The 20,281-nt window shown below is 44.7% G+C and overlaps 1 protein-coding gene across 1 annotated transcript in view; it reads left to right on the forward strand.

The window, feature by feature from the left end:
- LOC147890189 (callose synthase 9-like) overlaps positions 1-20,281 on the forward strand; it is a 243,601-nt gene that overhangs the window by 17,197 nt on the left and 206,123 nt on the right. The window contains exons 2-4 of the mRNA XM_087390160.1: positions 1,338-1,435; positions 1,636-1,793; positions 8,458-8,581. Coding sequence (XP_087246286.1) covers positions 1,338-1,435; positions 1,636-1,793; positions 8,458-8,581 — 380 coding nt within the window. The remainder of the gene's footprint in view (positions 1-1,337; positions 1,436-1,635; positions 1,794-8,457; positions 8,582-20,281) is intronic.

A 20,281-nucleotide genomic window follows, 5' to 3' on the forward strand; every position in this document is an offset into this window, starting at 1 on the left:
AGAATGAAAATGAAAGTACAAAGTACTATAAAAGAGAACCCTAGGACCTAGTGTCCTATAGACTGGACAGACACATAGAAAATGCTCCTTTGTCTTGACCTCCTCCATGGTGCATAGTCTATAGATCCTCTGCTCTCTGGTATGGCCGCAGCTATCCTTGCCTCAATCCTCAGTTGATGTGACGAAACTCGTAACTGTCCGATGGCAATCCTCAGTGCATGTGAGACTCTACTATCCTCGAGATACTGAGGTCTGATGACGATACCATACTCCAAGACCCTCAAGAAGTCATGGTAGACTTGGATCTTGGTGGGGAGTTCCTGGTCTCTCCCCCCCCCCCCCCCCCCCCCCAACAAAGCCCGAGACGTATGTGGCTGGAGGAGGTCCAACCGTATGATACGTTTGATCTCATCTCGTGGGATCAGCTTAGGCAGTGCATCCATGCTGTACTGAAAGGGGGGAGGTTTGTCCATCTGAATGCCATGACTATCAAACCATGTGGACACCCTCGCATACCATGCTATATCCACACCGCTCTCTGCTAGCCGTTTGGACAACTCTAGTGCAAAGGCCTCTTGGTCTCTCTCCTCATCTCCTGTTCCTGCTAATCCACTCAGCCCTCATCTAGCTCTCCTTCCACTCCTCTCGGTGTCCTGGCGGTGACGTGAACATATAGAACTCTGTTACATGCTGCATATGATCCGTGATCCCTTGCTGGGTCAAGTGTCACTATATCCTTTTGCTGTTTGATTTGTCTCAGTAGGGTCCCTTTATGTCTGCACATCTCTATTATGTATAGGCCGACTTATATCTGATCAGAGAAATTGATCATTTGGGTCAGTGGTCCAAAACCAAGCCCCTCTTTGTATTAGGGTCTGGGAATCACCCTCATCCTCTGGGAAAGTCCCTCCTTTACAGTTCCAAAAGGTGATTTTGTCTTGAATAATTGCTGTTGTAACAAGATAAACTTATGCTAAACCCAAATGGCAGCTTATACTGGGGTACTCATGAGAACATAGGCCCTTCTGTGATTACTAAAGTAGTTTTTCTAAAGGTGCTGTTTGTTGCCACGCTCTCTTTTAAAGATAGGACCTCCCCCATCCCCACCGGCCCTCCGCCCCTGCTCCCCTCCCTCTTCCCCTCTTTTGTCCTCTCTCTGCTACCCAAACTTATTTTTCCTAAAAAAATTTGCAATCTGCAAGGTTGCATATTTCTGGCTTTATGATCGTGTGAATTTGTGCAGAGATGAAAGCCTGGGTGTAGCATTGTTGTGCCTTGTAGAATGCGTCATAATGGACTTATGCAACTGACAATTCCTTTTTGACTTGTTCACACAGTTTGTGAGCATGCATATTCATTATCTCAAAGCTTGGACCCGAATAGTGAAGGAAGGGGAGTTCTGCAGTTCAAGACAGGACTAATGTCTGTTATAAAGGTACTCGTTTCTGTCAATTGGCAATAAAGCAGATCTTGCACACATGTTGCATAGTATGGCTATATATTTATATGTACATATGTGATTCTTAGAAGTAAGGCCAAGCTCTTCGTTTGACTAAGCTGAAGCTATTTGCTAATGGCATTGGAATTTCGTTCATGTGAAGCTGACATCTGTTGTTTAAATTTTTCGGATGGCAGCAAAAGCTGGCCAAGAAGGAGGGTGAGAGATTGGATCGCAGTCAGGATTTTGCAACCATACAAAGATTCTACAAGACATATAGAGACAAAAATCGGATTAAAGAACTGGAAGAGGATGAGAGGAAATGGAGAACTGGTGCTGTGGTTGATCCAAATGAGTGCGTGACATAACCTTTCTAGCAAGATTTTGTACTGTAGTCGCTGTATTACCTAAGGAAAGTTGTTTCTGAGAAGTGCTCCAAGAGTTTATTCTAATCATGGAGATAGAAAAGGACGGGATCTTGGTTTTTTTCCCACTATGCTTTAAATCTGGTTTCTTGATTATGCCATTGAATTACTTTTTGGTATTGATTTATTGGCCAATTAGTTCTACCTGCATTGTGGGTACCTACCTTTTAGGAATAGTACAGCCACAGTTTTGCAGGCAGCAGCCATATTGGAGGATCTATTATGTCAATATAATCCTGAGTTAAATTGCAGAGTGTTGAAGTTACAAGAAAAGCATTGTGGAGGATATGTGTGTCACTAAGACTCTGATTGGGCTAAGTTTATAAAAAGTAGGGGTCAATTGTTGGAATAGGATTAGTCACCTCCCCACGTGGACCATAGGATAGTAATAGGCATGGGGCTGCCACATGGGCAGGACATGGGATGTCATGTGGGCAGCAGAGAGAGTGTGGAAGTACCTAGCAGAGGAGATCCACCATGGAGGGCAGATCTTGCGAAAAAGCATTCAGATGCTGTCCATACATGGAGAGGACAGAAATGCACAGGTAGCAAGCTTTGGAAGACCCTAAGGGCATGAAGAACAGGCTGAAATATGGGCAGACCTGCCTGGGCCAGCCAAAGGCTGGAGATGTGCACCAGAGAGGGGATTTATAGGCAGCTAGAGGAAGTTGGCCTGTTTGAGTCGGCTACAGACCCTGCTTGGGTTGGTTTTCAGATAGGGCAAACAGCCCTGTAAAAGGGGGCACTTGGGCCCCCATTCACCATCACTTGGAGGAGCCAGACAGGACCAGCAAAGGGGCAAACCTTGGGCCTACATTCAGGAGGAGAAGGTGACCCAGAAGAAGCTGCAGACTCAGCTAGAGTGGCAGCCCACCTAGGCTGGTATCCAGAGAGTAGGGTGGAAGAGATCGTTTGGACAGAGAGTCTACATATGCTCAGTGGAGCACACAGGGTCAGAGATCTAGAGGTGCCAGGCATATAGTAGTAGAGGACATTTTGGTATTGTATTGTGTCCGGTTTTGGACGGACGGAAATATAGGAGTGTTGCTTCTCTATTTGTCTTTGAGTAGTCTATATACTGGCTTACACTCGTGTTAATGGTTGTGAAGTACAATGTTGATGAAGCTTGATCCCATAGTGAAACACGTCTGCGTATAATTCCTGGGCCCATCTATCAGTCTTCCGCTGCGGGATAGCCTCCGTAGGGATTTCATTTTTTGTAACATCAAAGCCCCCCATGTCAGCCCCCGTATAATGCCAAGCAAAAGCCTAGCAATCTAAGCCGAGTCCATCTACGGAGAGTTGATCCTTCACCACCTTCATCTTGGTAATGTGATCCTGTACTAAGTCCCCCTCATGTATGTGCATGTTGTAGACGTCTGTTGTGTGGTGATGAATCCTACAATTCCTTGCACACGTGTGTAGAAGCGGTTGTTTGGGGTAGGTTGGGTGTTTGCATGGGTTGACTCCGAGGTTGGGCTGAAGGTCCTTGAAGGACTGAAGGAGAAGAGCAGCGATAGTGCAGGGGTAGACGAAAATGAACATATTGTCCCATAGACCTTTGGTCTCCCGTGGACGTTAATATACTTTCTTTCTTTCTTTTGTTCTCGTACCTTCTCTCTCTCTCTCTCACACACACACACACACACACACACACACAAAATCAATCAATCAATCACTCTCGCGTACCCCCTTCTAGTCCCTCTTCTTTACATCCAAATCAAAGTGTCCACTCTTGATACCTCCTATGCATCCTCCATCACTTTCTAGCTACTTCCACCTTCACCCACGCAACTCCTTTTTCTGCTTTCCCCAACAATTGCTTGCTTCTCCTCTATCAAGAAAACCAATCCGATTATGTCGTGGAAAAACATATAGTCGGCCATACTTCATTTTAAGATTGAGTCTTGTTTTTGATTTAAACTCCTTAATGATTGCTATTCCTTCGTGATACACTGCCCATTTACCATCCTCTCATCAAATTTAGAAAAATCATCTGTCTCGTCGGTATATGTCTGCATACCCTATTTCTGTTGATGTATACAAAATCCCCTCATCTGTCGGTGTATCCTGATGGCATACCCTATTTTCATTGGTATCTACCGATGGAAAGATCCTAAATCCATCGGTATATACCGATACTGTACTTTTTAAAACCTCAGCATTTACCTACGGTTCCTTGGCAAAAATGCCAAACAAAGCGGCGTGAGTTCTCTCTTGCAATGCCTCACTCTATTTTTGTCATTTCGCCCCCCATTCAAACAGGTTGCCCTGCCTTTTCCATCCGCCTTGCAATCCCTAAAAACAAAGCTCCCTCCACTTTCAAGTCTTGCAGCAAACTTCTTCCTCCCTTTTCTTATTTGATAGAAAATAAAGTATCATTCAAATCACCTTTCAATCACTTTGTTATGCATCTATTTCACTCAGATCCATGTATCTAAAATAGGTATCCTTAAAAATTTAAAAGATACCATTGTGTGTCAATGTTGACTCGTCCTCCCAATGAATTTAAAATAAATCATACTAAAAAGTACATTCAAATCTAAAATCAAAACATAAGCTAATGATCTGCATCCATAGGTAGTACTAGCTTAAGGGTCATTTTTAATATAATATGGAAGGAATGGAAGGATTTCAAGGTGTGGTGATATCCATAGCTTAGTACCTTTCAGCTTATAGGATTGTCATAAAACTTGAGACATAAATCTCGTGCATTAAACTTAAGTATAGCATGATCTATACTATGGTCGATAAAGACTGTTCTAGCTTCACCATCATTAGAATTGTCAGGCTTGTCATCCTCGTCAGCTACCCAATCATTGTTGTCGGGCATGGCTGCTTTGACATTTGCTAGGGTATCACTGAATGAGTCGTCCTCCTTGTACCATCCTTGTGGGAGTCCCCCAATGCTGATTCTCAGTGCATTATCTCGTCTTCCTTGATCTCCTGCTCAATATCCACTTTGTTCACCTTTGGTTCAAACTCCACAATGACCTTCCGTTTGGCCGTCCGTATTTCATTATGAACTAAATCCTTGACTGTGGAGACTAAGTCCTCGATTGTTAGAAAATTACCCAATAGAGGGTACGCACAGCGGAAGACTGATAGTAATGCCCAGGAGGTCACACAGTGTGCGTGTGGCGTGTGGAATCACAAACTTCTTTACTTAATGTGCATAAAATAGGTGTGCAGACTCATCAATAGACAATGAACCAGCCAGATAGAGAAACCACCAAAATATATATTTTCGTCCAAAACTATGGACACAATACAAAAGAGATAGATCCAGAGTCCCACCAATGGTGTGGTCCTCCGATCTTACCACAAGGTCCTTCTCCTATCTGCTGGATATCTCTAGACTCGAGCCTGCGTGCTCGACCTCGAGCGTCTGTAGACTTTCCGTCCAGTGTGTTCTTCTCCACCTTACTGCCTGTGAATCAGCCTAGGTGGGCAGCCCCTGCCAAGCTTTGTCTGCAGCACACATGTCCCCTCGGTCCTTCTGAATGTAGGCCCCAAGATAGCTGTTCCACTGCTCCAACCTGCTTGTGAATAGCTGCTCCAGAAGGTGTGATGATCTCAGCACCTTGCTGCCCTAGAAGACAGCCAAGGTCCAGCCTCTCCCTAGAGCTAAGTCTGCAGCACCTGTTGCACTCTCTCAGCTCTTGTAGATAGGCCCAGAGAGTAGGCTTCCTGCTGCTCCTTTCTGCCCTGGGACTGCTGGCTGCTGGATAGCAAATGAGGCCTGAGGCCTCTCCTTTTATAGGGCTCAAGGCCCTTTCAAATGGACTGACCAGCCAGCCCCAATTGGGCCGACTGGACAGACCTGGTTGGCTGGCCCAACCGACCTGGTTGGCTCAGCCCAACCAGCCCTATATAAGGGCCCTAGCCAGGCCCTTTTGGGCTGCTGCTAGGCTCCCCTTTGCTGCTGCTGGAGACCCTGCTGCAGGCTGTATACCTGCCCATAGACCCCCACTATGCTGCGCTATTTCTTGGCTCCTTGATCTGCCCACACGTGTGCGCCTCAGCTCCGTACTGTTCCGTACTGTTGTGTACTGTTGCTGACATCATCCGTGAGCTCATGGCCTCTTCTCTTGGGTCTCTATTGTTGTCCTTTGCTCCGCCTTATGCTCCTGCAGATCAGCCAGGTACCCTCCTCTCTTCTTTTGGGGCACATCCTGCCCAAGGTCTCCCTCACCCACACTCTCCTCATATGGGGGCTTACAAATGGGGAGGTGACCATTCCAACACGTCTGTATTTCATTATGAACTAAATCCTTAACTGTGGAGACTAACTGGGGGGTCGGGGGGGGAAGCCTTACAAGACTTCATAGCTGCATCAATCAGTGCCTGTTTGCCAAGCCGTTCTAGAACCTGAAGTTGAGCCTTGGGTCTATGAGACAAGGTACAAAATATATGTAACCCATACAAGCCACTGTGGGCTGAAGCAAAGGGCTCACGAAGGCACAGAGAGAGAGAGAGAGAGAGAGAGAGAGAGAGAGAGAGAGAGAGAGAGAGAGATTATTAAAATCTTCGAAAGACCGATGGGTCTATGAGACTGTGAAAAACCTGATACAATGAGTTGTGGTAGTGGAGCTACTAAATGAGCATCCACACCAATGCAGAATGCAAAAAATGCAAAATGGCAGTACTAAGTCCTAAGTACAACATAGTCATCATCATCATCATCATCAGCAGGACATTAGGATGGATGAGGCAGTGGAGGCATGAGGTCAGCAATAGAGCGCTGTCGGCCCCTCAAGGGTGCAGTCCTGGTACGTCTCCTGGTCGTAGCTCTGCGTCTAACCAGGGTCACTGTGACCCCGTCGGTCGGACTCCGACCCTAAACAAGGAGGGGATGTCCTCAAGTATGATCTGTGTGTCAACCCTTCGTTTGAGCTGTTTGGTCACAGGGTTCGGGTCACGGTCATGTCGAGGTCTCGTCTTGTGGGGGTCTATGTGATTTGGCAGAAAGAACCCCATGATAGAGCTCTGAGAGGAATCAGTCGAGGAAGAAGTCTACTCTTGTCTCCGTGCTCGGAGTATCCTCTCGCTGTGTCTAAGCACCTCATAAATGAAACCAGCCAAACACCGCTAGTTTGGGTAGGAGAGGAAATGGGCCAAAACCCCATAACTATCTTTGAAGAGGCAGTAGAAACACCCTCGGATCTCATAGTAAATAGGACACCGGAAGATGAAATGCTCCTCTGTCTCAACCTCCTGCATGTCACACATTGTGCATATGTGCCTCTCCTTGGGTAACCGCTCTGCTCTGCCGCTCTCGATACGAAGTTTGTGTGAAGAGACTCGGAATTGCCGAAGAGAGATCCTCAGTGAGTGTGGTAGGTGAATCTGCATGTATCCTGGTGGATCAATGAAACCCTCCCAAGTCCAGAATGTGTGTAGTTGTAGTAGATCCTCACGGATAACCTGGTTGACCTCGTGTGATAGGAGGGGAGAGAACGGAGCATCCATGCTGTACTGGAATGGAGGTAGTGTGTCCATGTGGAGCCCTAGTCCCTCAAACCATCTCTTTGTGCGTGCATACCAGCACCTTTGGTCTCCCCCTGCTGCAAGTGCCATAGAAGAGGACAGTGCTAGCCATGGTATCCTGCTACGCCAAGAGGTGTAATGCCCATACTCCCTGACTCGGTATAGATACGTGATGACCTGAAATGCAGCATCTAGCTGTAATGGGGGTGACCCAAACACCCAAGGGAAGAAAGGATTTGCAATTTCTGCGCCATAGGGGAGATAGAAAGTGAGTAGCATGTACTCCTAAAACGAAGATCCTATGCACACATCAGAAAAGGTTATGGGGACAACAGAAATAACTTGAAAAATCTGCCCAAAACCTAGGGAGCCACCTAAAAGAAGTTTTGAACATCGAAACAAGATACTAGGGCTAGCACACAAGCTAGCTCAACAAGTACTCACTACATAGCAAGTTTTGTAATATTTACTCTCATTGGATGTAAGGGATCACTATTAGTTAATAGTGATTGCCAGCCCCATAGATCCATAAGGTTTGACGCGGACTTTAATAGAATCACATCATGTCATATCATATCATATTGCTCTTTTGTATGCCGGACCCATTTGTATAGCGAAAGAGATTAATTACTAACATTTGTATAGCAAAAGAGACTCCGCGGGTCTTTAGAAACCCAATATAGCTGCTTATGCTTGGGCTCTGATGACGACATAAGTGTTGCTTTGCTTGCTAAGTATGTCTTCCTTTTGTTTTTCATAAAAGTTTTTGTTTACCTCTTTTTTCTTCTCTTTCATTTTCTCTTTTATTTTCTTTGTAGATTTTTGATCTTTAGAACAACAAAAATTCTAAATTTGTATGATTGGACTTATTCTAGTCTTACAAAGGTATATATTAATTACTAACATATAGCCAGAAAAATTGCACTCTTAATTTGTGCTTGTATATGAGGTTGGGCATGCTCCTGGATTCCTCAGATTGATGTTTTCGTGCACAAAAATAAGGCTTCTTATCATGTCTTTTTCTCGTTGATTACCCCAATCGGCATCTGAAGTTTTTTGGAGTTCTTATTTGAAAGAGCTATTCATATGATTGGCTTATTGCAGGCTCGAGCGAAGGACATTGAAAAAGAGAAGGGTTTATACCACCCTCAGAGTTTTGAAAGATGTTTTAGATGCACTCGCTCAAAATGTGTCTTCTGTAGAAGCTGATGCATTGATCACTTCAGAGGCAAGTTCCTCTTTCGATCATAAAAAGTTTGATTTGGTTTCTCTGGCATTTTCTTCTAGTACTCACATTGTCAAAATCTGATATCAGAATTGGATAGCTTTTAAGACAACTTTCTCTTGCTGTTAGCAGCACAACCCTGGGTTATAAAATGCCATGTTGTAACTAAGATTCTTGCAAACTGTTTTGAAAGCTGGTGCTTAGAGAAATCTTTTTACCTCCAATGATTTTGAGGAATAGTTCTCTTGCGATTATAATTTCAAATACAAACCTCTCTTAATTTTGGAAGGGCTGCTATTGCAATTTCAAATATAAACTTTTGGAGAGACGCAGCAGAGTGCCCTTTGCAGCCTACTAGAAATGTATCTGACTGGGTGACATTTTACACACCTTGTGGGTGATGCTGAGCTCTTGAATGATATCTCATCCAAAGATATTCCTCCGCTGAAGAAATAATGAAACAATCTGAAAGATAACAAATCTTGTCAATCGAGTGGAGAAGGGGATGCTGACCAGAAACAAGTAAAATGGGCGCAGGAATCGAGGCTGAAAAGCCTCCTCTGATACCACTTTTGAGTGGAGAGCAAGGATGACGAAACAGCTCAAATGTACAACAGGAATAATAATGAGTGAAAGTACAAAGTACAACCATTTGCTATATGGCCTACCTCAGCTGTCCTAACTCTAGATAGATACCAACAGTACTAACAGTACTAAAAGGACTAAATCTACTCTACAAGGCTCATACCAGGGAAAATGTGGCAACATTCCCCACCTTTGCTCAGATGTGGCCTTTGTTTTACTATAGTGGTCTCCCTCGAAACCACCAAAATGAGGTGCATTGTAGCAACATCAGATCCCTTGAGAATGTGATGCTATTTGTTAAAAACTATGAGGACACTTTCAATTCTTAAGGTGGAAAAGATGCACCGACAATGTCATCAAACGGAAACTCTACAGGGCACTGTAAAGAATAACTGCCAAAAGCCGGCACACTGCTTTGACATCCGCTGCAAATTTTCAACAAAAGTAACAACAGAGAGATCCATTGGACTCATCTAAAGACAAGGAGCAATCCCTCTTCTTTCAAGTACCACAAGATTGGACACATTGCAAAGAACTGCACAATTGTTGCCTTGGAGAAGAACAACATTCAGGATAAGGGTAAGGCTGTGCATATGGCAAAAGTCACTACGCCAAGTATGACGATGAAATTTCCACCATGATCTTTATACCACCTATGATAATTGTAGTTTGCATTTGTTGATGTTTCGCTCGCATGACTTGTTGCTTATGCGTACTGATATTTAAGGGTTTCAAATAAATGTTCTTCTTGTTAATGCAATCACTTATAATTTATTGATATGTCACTAGTACAAGATTTATTGATATGTTTTAAGGTGGTATATTTTGCTATCACCTTAGCAGACATGTAAATTTTGTCCAACTGTCCAACTTTATCCAAATATCTTACAACAGCTAATTATTGTAGAATTTAGGACTTTAGAACAACAAAAATCTGGATTTGTATGATTGGATATATTCTAGGCTTACGAAGGTATAATTTTCCATCACCTTAGCTTTCATGCAAATTCTTTGAATTTTGGTCCAAGTGGTGATTAGCTGCACAACTATATCGAAATATCTTACGCGGGTGCAAAAGCCCTAACAGCTAATCATTGTAGAATATAGGACTTCAGAACGACAAAAATCTGAATTTTTATATTCTGGTCTTACAAAGGTATACATCCGTGCCAATGTGTGTCGACTGAAAAGATTTGGACAAAGTAGCCGCTAAGGTAAATATCAAATGGATGACATCATTGATCAATTGCATAGTGCAGTCATAGTCACATAAAAGCGTGTTTCAAGGGTTCAAAACTTTGAATCGCAAGCAAATGTAATATTTATATATCACATGTGTTATACATTATATGTATGTAAAAAATAAATGATATGTATGCATAGGTATTTCAAACGTCTTATAAATAATATAAACACATATATGTTTCAGACATTCATATGTTATATATTTCATCTTTAATATATATGTAGAAAATTTGCCTAATGTATATTTTAGACGTTTCATGTGTAATGAAGGGGGGAAAAAGGGCTACTTTAGTGATTCGTGATGATGGTACCATGATATCTTTTCCTTTGGCTGCCAGACTGTATGGTTTAGGGATGCACTTTTGCCCTCTATGGCAATATATTACCCAAATGCTTTAACCTTTTTTACAGGTGCCACCACTTGAGCTTGAGGATAGGCTTCAAGATTGGACTCTTCATTTCTCCCTGAGCTCATCAGCCCGTCCCTTGAGGTTGTCCCACATTACGGTACCTGCCTTGTCTAAAGCTTTGCTGCCCCCACCTTGGGTTTCAGATAAGGCAAATCAACTCTGGCATATAAATTGCCTGGCAAATTTGTATGTGTGAGAGCATGGTCTGCACCCACTATTGGGCGCTGATGACGTCAGTGGGGATGTTATAGTAGCTAGTCCTTGCTATGCGTGATGGAGTTTATGGTTTTTAATCTTATGAGTGACTATCGTGACATTGAAACTGCAATATGTTGTGTTTTTAGAGGATGAGTTTGGGAATGTTCCTAGATTCATCTAGGTATATCAACCGCTTGGCAAAGTGGTGGCGGAAGAGATTGCAGTAGCTTTGGAATTCCAAAGTTCCTCTTCGATAGCAGGTTTTTTTGTGGCGGGTGATAATAGGGGTTCTTCCATTTGGACAACTCTTGGCACGAAGACATTGTGCCCTGGTTGTTTGTCACAAATGTTTGGCTCTAAGGGAATCAGTACCTCATCTCCTTTGGCATTGTCCACATACTTGTGATTTCTTGGATCTCCTTTGGCGGTTTTGGAGAGCATAAAAGGATCTAATGGGCCAAAGATCAATCTAACTATGGCCATATAGATGCCAGGGTGATTATCAAACAAGGTAATGAAGAAGGCCCAAAATGTCATACCTTAATCGATAGTATATGCAAGCTTTTCTCTGAATGATCCAGTTGACAATCTTCAAGGAGTGAGCTTTGATGTTCAAAACTTATCTAGTCCTACAAAGTCGTTGAGATGTGTCTTGATCTATCTCAAACTCCTATTGAGCAACGGCAAGGAGAGTCATTATAACCTTATTTACACAAGGTTGAAAAAAAGTTTCCGCTCAAGTGTAAATCACACGTTCCTTCTTGCTCTACTAGCCAGATGGGTAGCGATCTAAAAGCCAAGGAACATATGCTTTTAATAATATCCCTTATATATGGTCATGGTGGCCTTCTTTCATATATCCTGGCCTTTTCAATAAAGAATGACACCTTGGCTATATAATACCTTTCTCATTATAAAAGGACGGCATAATGGATGCACTAGCTCCCTACTACATGACCAAACTTAAATGAAATTAAAGGGGGGAAATGCAATAACAATATGCATACTTCTCTTTCAACAACAAACATTTCTGTCTTTGAGTTTCTTGACGTACCCCATGGCTTACAATGCTCAAAGCTCCTTTGCCCAATGGAAATGTCAGGATTTTGATCCATAAACTTGAGATACAAGTTTGTCTGCTGACCCAACATGCGGGAACAACAAAATAGCGCTAAGGAGATCTGGGATCGCCTCGAGAGCTTATGTGGTAACAAAATCACCGACTCTATAGTATTTTTGAAACTCAAGTTCTTTGGTTTAAAAATGGAAGAGAATGAAGAGTTGAGTGATCATTTAGCAAATTTTTAGTATCTTGTTCATCAACTCTCAAGCTTGAAATGCCCGCCTGATGATGAGGATAAATGGCTGTCCTTATGAGGAGTATGCAAGGGATAACTCGTTTTGAGCAAGCCCTTGAAGTTCTACGGCTTTCTACTACCGTGTTTGATGATATGCTGGCTCTACTTATTGAAAAGGACTGCCGTAATAGAGACGTCATTCTTGCCTCTACTGGTGTGCATTTGCTTCCACAAGCAAATGAAAGATCAATAAAAATATTATTTGCAAATTTTGTAAAAGAATTGAAGCCAATAGCTTAAAAAAGAAGGGACAAGAACAAGAGAAGCACCATGCCGATCTCATTCTTGAAGACCAAGCCGAACTTGAAGAGCCCCCTGAGGAGATACATGTAGCCACTGTTGAGGTTCAAAGCCTCTCTCTTGTGGTACAATACGAGTGGGATTCTTGGGCTTTCTAGGCCCTATCTGATGTGCGCTTTTTAGTTGAGTCAATACAGGTTCTATGCCTTAAGCAGTCCCTCTAAAATGATTATATTTGGAGTCCATAAGGGTACTCTGCCTTGGGTAGTCCCTAAAAAATGATTGTATTGTCTTTTGCTACTTTGGTATGATTATATTGACCACCTAGTTCAGAGTAAGGGGGGCGACGATTGATGGTCTACCTTGTTGACTGAAAAGTCACTATCACACGGTAGGTGTTGGAGTTGCTCTTTGCAATATTGCAGTGGAGGGGGGATCGGTCTACTCCTTGCATGTTGGGTCTCACACTCTTTGCTTTGAAGGGGGGTGTTGGAGAAATCATAGCCAAAGAGTGGGTTTTAGTGTGTTTTACTAGGAGTTCTAGTAGTAGTTCTATGTGTGAGTGCCACGTATCACTTTGGGAGTTATCCCATATACATTTGGTACTATGAGTGTGTTCCTATTCTATAAGGGCTTGTACTTCTCATGCCACATCCATGAAATCAAGCCTCAAGCTCTTTTAGCCATGTGATTATAATTACCTCTATAATTACCTCTCTCCCTAGCCTACCCTCTCTCTCTCTCTCTCTCTCTCTCTCTCTCTCTCTCTCTCTCCCCCCCCCCCCCAACTCAGCCTCAGCTTCAGCTTCAGTTTCAGCATCAGTCTCAGCTTCAGTCTCAGCCCCTGCTACATCCTCATCTTCAGCCTCAGCGCCAGCTTCAGTTTCAGCTTCAGCGTCAGCGTCAGTTTCAGCTCCAGTTCCGGCCACAGCCTCTACGTCCTCAGCTATAGCTATTGGCAGTGACATACTCATACCCATGACATTGATTGCTTCACCCTCTTCTTGGATAGAGGGGTTATCACTGACACCATCTCTCCCATCTCTCCCCTCTTCTCCCGCTACAGTTCTCACCGATCATGACACCTACTTTGGAGGGGTCATATACTGTTCCGCACTATGCCTTGACCTTTCTCTCCCCTCTGCCTCTCAGTCAGCCCACGTTCCCACACCTTGCTGGGATCGCCTCATCCATGCCACTATCATTGCCATATCACACCCATCTCACCCAGTCATCACCCAGCCTCCAGTCTCATCCTCACACTTTCATGCCACAATCTTTTCAGTTTTTGCTAGGGCATGGACGAGCTGACCCATTAGAGGTTTGGGAGAACTTGTTGATGGAGTTACATAGTATCCGAGAGCGCAAGATGGAGTTGTCACGCTTCGCACAGGAGCAGACACGCTTCACCCAAGAGCAGGCGCGTCTCATACAGGTGCAAGCCCAGGCTATCCGAGACTAGGCTGTTCTTATTCAGGGACTCAGACAGGAGATCTCACTGCTCCGACAGGAGGTCACTGCTATACGCACAGACCTAGGGAGCACCTCAAGTGTGGAGGCACAGATTGCGAGCATGCAATTTGCCAACGAGGAGACGTCGGATGGGTGTTTCTCATTAAATTTGCAAGCACAAAGCCATTTTTTGGGTTGTTTATTTGTAGTGTGTCTTCATCTTGAACAAGCATCTTCAGAGAGAATGAATCCCTCTGTATACACCATCAAGAAATATGGTTGGAGCAAAAACTCAAATGTATGTGTGATCCATGTCGAGGAAACATGTATCATGCACGTAGATTTATACTCAATCACATCTCAAAGTTTGGAGAATGGGATGCGACCGTATCCATGGTAAGTGTTAAATCGTTAAGGTAGATACCTATGGGTGTTCAAGTGTTTGATATATAGAGTACGTGGGATTCCACGTACTGAGGCTATATCGATGGCAGATGCAACGGCCTTCGTGGCCGCTACTCTAGGGGCGAGTGAGCACAGGATTGAGAGAGCATGGTGGGTCCGAGAGCAGCCCTTGATCATATGGTTCCATGGCGCTCAGGCACGACTTTCGGCTTTATGTTGTAGGTCAGCCTTATGAGGCCAGTCGATGATCTCCATGCATGAGGACCTCACTCCACTACAGGTTGAGGAGAGGCGCTTCCTGTTGCAGTAGCGGGATCAGGCCCGCAAGGAGGGAAAGTGGGCAGTAGTACGAGATGGACGACTCCTTACAGGTCCCCGTCAGGCACCCACCTTCCCTTCCACATGAGACTCAGATATTCGAGACCGTATCCTGCACCACCTAGAACTGTAATGGTACCTTATGTTCAGGACCAAGGAACTTCTCGAAATCCTATACAGGTCACGACATAGTCTTTTATACATAGACACATTAGAGTCCAGATCACTACCAGTGGTCAGTGGGTATACATGGGAGTCTGCCTATAGAGATGAGACGAAGGATACATGAGGGGTCCAAGGGTTAGGAGAAGTCACAGTCCTTTACAAATCCACCCTTTTGGGGACCATCTCAGTAGAGCAGAGAGATGCACATTCCAGGTTTCTTTGGATCCGGATTCAGCACATGGACAGCTGGGATCTGTTTATTGCAGCTTGCTACTTTCCCCCCAAAGACCTCCCTCTTTGCCAGAGATATTCGAGGTGAGGATGAGACATCTCCATTTGCTGTTTTTTATCAGTCCATTGTTGACTTCCCTAGCCGAGGAGAAGTCGTCCTAGTTGGGGACTTCAACGTTGTTAGGCACCACTTCTCGACTTCAATGATGATTCCACTCTACTGCCAGACATTGACCTTGAAGAGGCAGGTATGCTACGGGTTTTGGCTGACAGACGAGGACCATTCACATCTTATGGGCAGGCCCTATTAGATCTCGACAGGATGCATGATCTCATTATTTATAATGGTCTTGAAAGATGGCCCGCCTCAGGTGGTTTCACGTGCTTTCCACATGGGGGAGGCTCCAGTGTTGTTGACTACATCACGGGATCCCCTGCCTTCACATCTCGCATTACTGACTTTACCGTAGCACCTCTCCCTTCAGGGGCTGATCATACGTATCTTTTCTTTAGCATTTCCACTCCTCGTCGCACAACACTTTTCACCCTGTTGACTTCTTACTCCACCTACCATGATATACGCTTTGATTGCAATCACAGTGATCAATCGTATCGTAATCATTGTGAATTTTTATGAAATTTTGGATGGTGTCTCGGTCTTTGTTGGTAGCTTGTATCCAACTTTAAGAATCAAAAGTGTGTGCACATTATGTGCTGTAAAATATATGGTTTTTTCTCATGTTTGTTTGAAACTTTATTAAAATGTTTCATAAAAATATGACCCGTTTCAAATCGACGTTTCTGAAGCGCTTGGTAAATTTTGGGCTGATGTGGCAGGATACGTGGTAGGACAGGTCAAGCAGGGCCAATCGGCTCTGATACCATTTTAGTAACATGGTGTTTAGGGAGAGAGAGAGAGGGTAGGCTAGGGAGAGAGGTAATGATACTCAACTGAAAACATAATGAAAATGAAATGACAAAGTACTCACATGACTAAAAGAGCTTGAGGCTTGATTTCATGGATTGACATGAGAAGTACAAGAATTTATAGAATAGGCACACACTCATAGCACCAAATGTATATGGGATAACTCCCAAATTGACACATGGCACTCACACATAGAACTACTACTAGAACTCCTAGTAAAACACACTAAAACACACTCTTTAGCTATGATTTCTCCAACAAAAAAGGTGTTTGTTTCAGATGTGTCCCTTTCCTTTAATTTATACCTCTAATTATAAACCGTACATAAAAATTCCTGTCGCTTTAAATCAAATTGGCACCACTTTCCCTCTTCTCATCCTCTCTCAAGGCTGGCTACTGCCCCTTCTTTCAGCCCACACAGCCCTGTCTACACATCCTATCTTCCAGTTGTAGTCACTCCCATGGTCCACACAACCGTGTAGCCTATAGAGCATAGACTAAGTCATCAATCGTTAATCTAGTATGTTCAACAATGAATCTTTTCGTGTAATGGTCCACACAACCCTGTAGCCTATAGAGCGTAGACTACGTCATCAATTGTTAATCTAGTATGTTCTACAATGAATCTCTTCGTGTATTATTTAGTTTCATGTATGATGTATGTACATTTATCAAGTATAAATGATGCTCAAGTATGTGTGGATGTGTGGATTTGTATGTGTGAGAGCATACTTTTATACGATGGTCTACACCCATTGTTGGGCATTGATGACGTTAGCGGGGATGTCATACTAGCTAGTCCCTGCTATGCGTGATGGAGTTTAAAGTTTTCAAACTTATGAGTGACTATCATGAGATTGAAATTGCACTATGTTGTGGTTTTAGAGGATGAGTTCGGGCATGTTGTTGGACTCATCTAGGTATATGCTTCTGCCATATTATCGGACATGCAAATTTCACCTTGTGAAGTTTCCGTCCATGTTGCAGCCTGCTGGATGATAATTCTCTCTATCTTAAGTGGTGTGTTGCCTAATCAGCGTAGTCGAGTTCCTCATGGGATCCCTTGCCTTCACCTCGCATATCACTAAATTCTTCTTTTTACTAGCATCTTCAGGAGTAGATCACACCTATTTCCCCTTAGTCTGGCCTTTTGATGCACACCACGTCCGCCCACACACACTACATATCACAACATACACTTTGATGATGGCGTTTCACCTAAATTCTCCACATGTCTTTCCACTTTACTCACATATCTTGAGTACACACCGCTTCCAGAGGATGGAGTTGCTCTGATCACCCACTCTCTCTTCCTCCACGCTTTCACACACATCACCCGTTCCACTCGGCCGTAGCCTCTTGGCACAGCACTTTGCGATAGCAGGTACGATGATGAGTCTAAGGCTCTACGCCGTCAACTGAGATCAAGACTAATCATCACCATCCGAGTGAGGCAGCGATGATATGCGAGTATTGTCGTCTCGACCGTCGTTGGAAGTAGGCTTTCATTCGCTAGAACGAAGAGGAATCAATAAACATTTTGTTTAGCAATAACTCTCAGGACTTTTGGTGGTGGAAATTTCTCGAGCGATAACCCCCCTCTCCTCTCATAGACACCATACCATGACACTCCTATGCACATACATTGTGACATTCCTTACCAGCCATCACTTGACCTCTCACAATTACCCCATCCTAGTTCTTGCACACTTTTCACAGCTAGTAGCAGCAAACATGCAGCTTTGAAGCCTAATAATGTCTGAGCGAAAGATCAGGGAAAGATCATGAGGAACTATGTACTGAATACATGGCATATGAAATAAGTCCTATGACCCTGATCTTAGCAAAGCTTGTTAATGAAGCGGTTGGTACCGGTTTCCCTCACATCTGGACTGTTATCGCAATCACCCCCATTCACAAGAGAGGGGATCTCATTAGCTCGGAAAACTAAAGGACCATTTTGATTGGGCATGCCATGTTCAAGATTGCTTTAAATCAAGACAGTCAAAGTACAGCTTTTTTTGGGTAGAATATAGAGGCACATCTTTTTATTTAATTGAAAAGTGCCGCGTTGGGGGGGGGGTGCTTGTACCCTTACATTTTAGGAAATTTGAGCCAGAATTTCTGAAAATTCCCAAGATCGCGTGCAAAGAGTAGTAACTTCATAAACTGATTTGTGTAGCCTGCACCCTCCCCTTTTAGTTTCCCACTTGGACCAAGTCACACTTGAGTTTGGGCTGGTGGTGAGAGATCAGCCGACCTAGCCACCTCCTTTGGTGGTCCACTAGCTCTCCTCAAGGGTAGGCAAACTTGGAAGTACCCTTTTGACAATTCATAGACACTTCCTTCATTGTGGCTGGGCTGGTTTCTTGGTGGACTTCCTCTCACGGGCACCTTTTGCTTCTTTCTTCTTCTCCTTCTTTCCCGCCTTTTGTGGGTGGTGCAATTTATTGCTTAAAGCTAGTGATTGAGACCTTGGTGGTCACCTTTGGTCTGGCCAGAGGGCCTCTATGGCAGCACCCTCAACTCCCCCAACAATAGGTACAATGGGCACTTAATCTCTTACTGGACATGGCTGTTAGAGGAAGGATAGTAGGCCTCACTCACTCCCTCGAGGATTGCACACGTGGCCAACACCGGACTCATCCCTCCCCCCAGGAGGCACAAGGACATAATAGTGACATGAGAGGGGAGGGGACTCGGAGTCCACTTAGGTGGACGCAACAGGAGTCTTAGAGATAGCAGCCAGGGTTGCAAACCGCTTGGGTAGAACCTTTGGAGGGTAGATGAACTAAGGTGGGGCAAAGAAGAGGAGTAAGTGGGCCAAAAAGAATCAACGATATCATGCCAACCGTAAGAGGCGAGCACAGATAGCTACGCAGTCATAGGGAGATCCGATAGGAGGCTCACAGGTATCACGTGATCCGGAGAGGGAGACAGTGACCTCAGGACATCCCTTAGCCCCCCCCACTGCAGCTAGAGCCGACGACAGAGACTCCGAGAGCACCAGTGCCCACAGCCTCTCGGGCCCACCCCCTTGCAAGCTTGGAGGAGGAGCCTTTGAGGACACAGACGTCGCCACTATAGAACCCTTTCCTGGGGATAGTAGTAGACTCCACTCAGCCTTCTTCTCCCCTTCCTGTGGACCCGCTAGCCTCCTCTTCGCAGCCCCCTCTTGTGTTGCCTCGGCCTGCTCCTTCCTTGGTAATTACCCCAACTACCCACCCTTCCCCTCCGGCCCCCTCCCATGCCCCTCCGTTAGTTGCAGCCTCTTCCTCGAGCACCTCGCCAGGCGCTGTAGTTGACCTCGCTTCCGCGAGCAAGGGCAAGGCAAAGACTCTTATGTTGACCTCTCTTGAGCAGCAGGTCAACGCCCTAGGCAGCCATGACTTAGCCTCCTCTTCCCACAATTATGGGAAGGGGGATCAGGTTGATGAGTTCGTGGGCCTTCGCATGTGTGTTGGGAGGCCGTTATCGTGAGAGTTCTGGCGGTTGGGACCTTGGAACTATTTGGAGATTCCTGATTCTTACCCCATGTGCCTAGAGTTGACCATCCTGGTCCTGCAGCCCCACAAAGGGGGCATCAATGCGGTAGGATCATGTACCCACCCGGTTTGGATCGTCCATTTTGCCTTCACAGGGGTGGAGAAGTGGACACCAGAGCTCTTCGACGTGATGATGGAGCACCAAATATACTAAATGATGGATGAGCGGATGGGACCTTAGGGCGTGGACCTTTGGCTCGCTCACAAAGGTTCTGCGTACTTCAGCTTGGCTTCTCTCCAGCGAAGCCAGGGTCAGGCCTAGCTGTAGTAGTGATCCGCCTGCCAGCAGAGATGGTTCTCTCACAGCCTCTCTACTGGACCCTTCAGCAGTCTCCTGACCTCTTTGGTGTAGATGTCTCCTTTATGCAGTACTGGGCATGCAAGGTAGGGATTGAGCTAGTGGCGACTCTGGTCCGTCGGTGCACGGACATAGATCACTCTCTCTCCAAACCTCTGGCGAAGTCGTTGAAGTTAGCTTTCTTAGAGCAGGCTCCCACGCACAGGCGAGCCTATCTACTCTTTAGATTTTGGAATTGAATTAATTTTACAAAAAGGGATGTACCTACTTTTTAGGTTTGTTGGATTAGTGGGATTTAAGAGAGTCAGTGGGGAGGGATGTTTTG

This window comes from Dipteris shenzhenensis, chromosome 19 (genome assembly GCF_047967505.1).
Source record: "Dipteris shenzhenensis isolate YYH24624 ecotype China chromosome 19, Dip_SZ_1.0, whole genome shotgun sequence".
Taxonomy (NCBI): Eukaryota; Viridiplantae; Streptophyta; class Polypodiopsida; order Gleicheniales; family Dipteridaceae; genus Dipteris; species Dipteris shenzhenensis.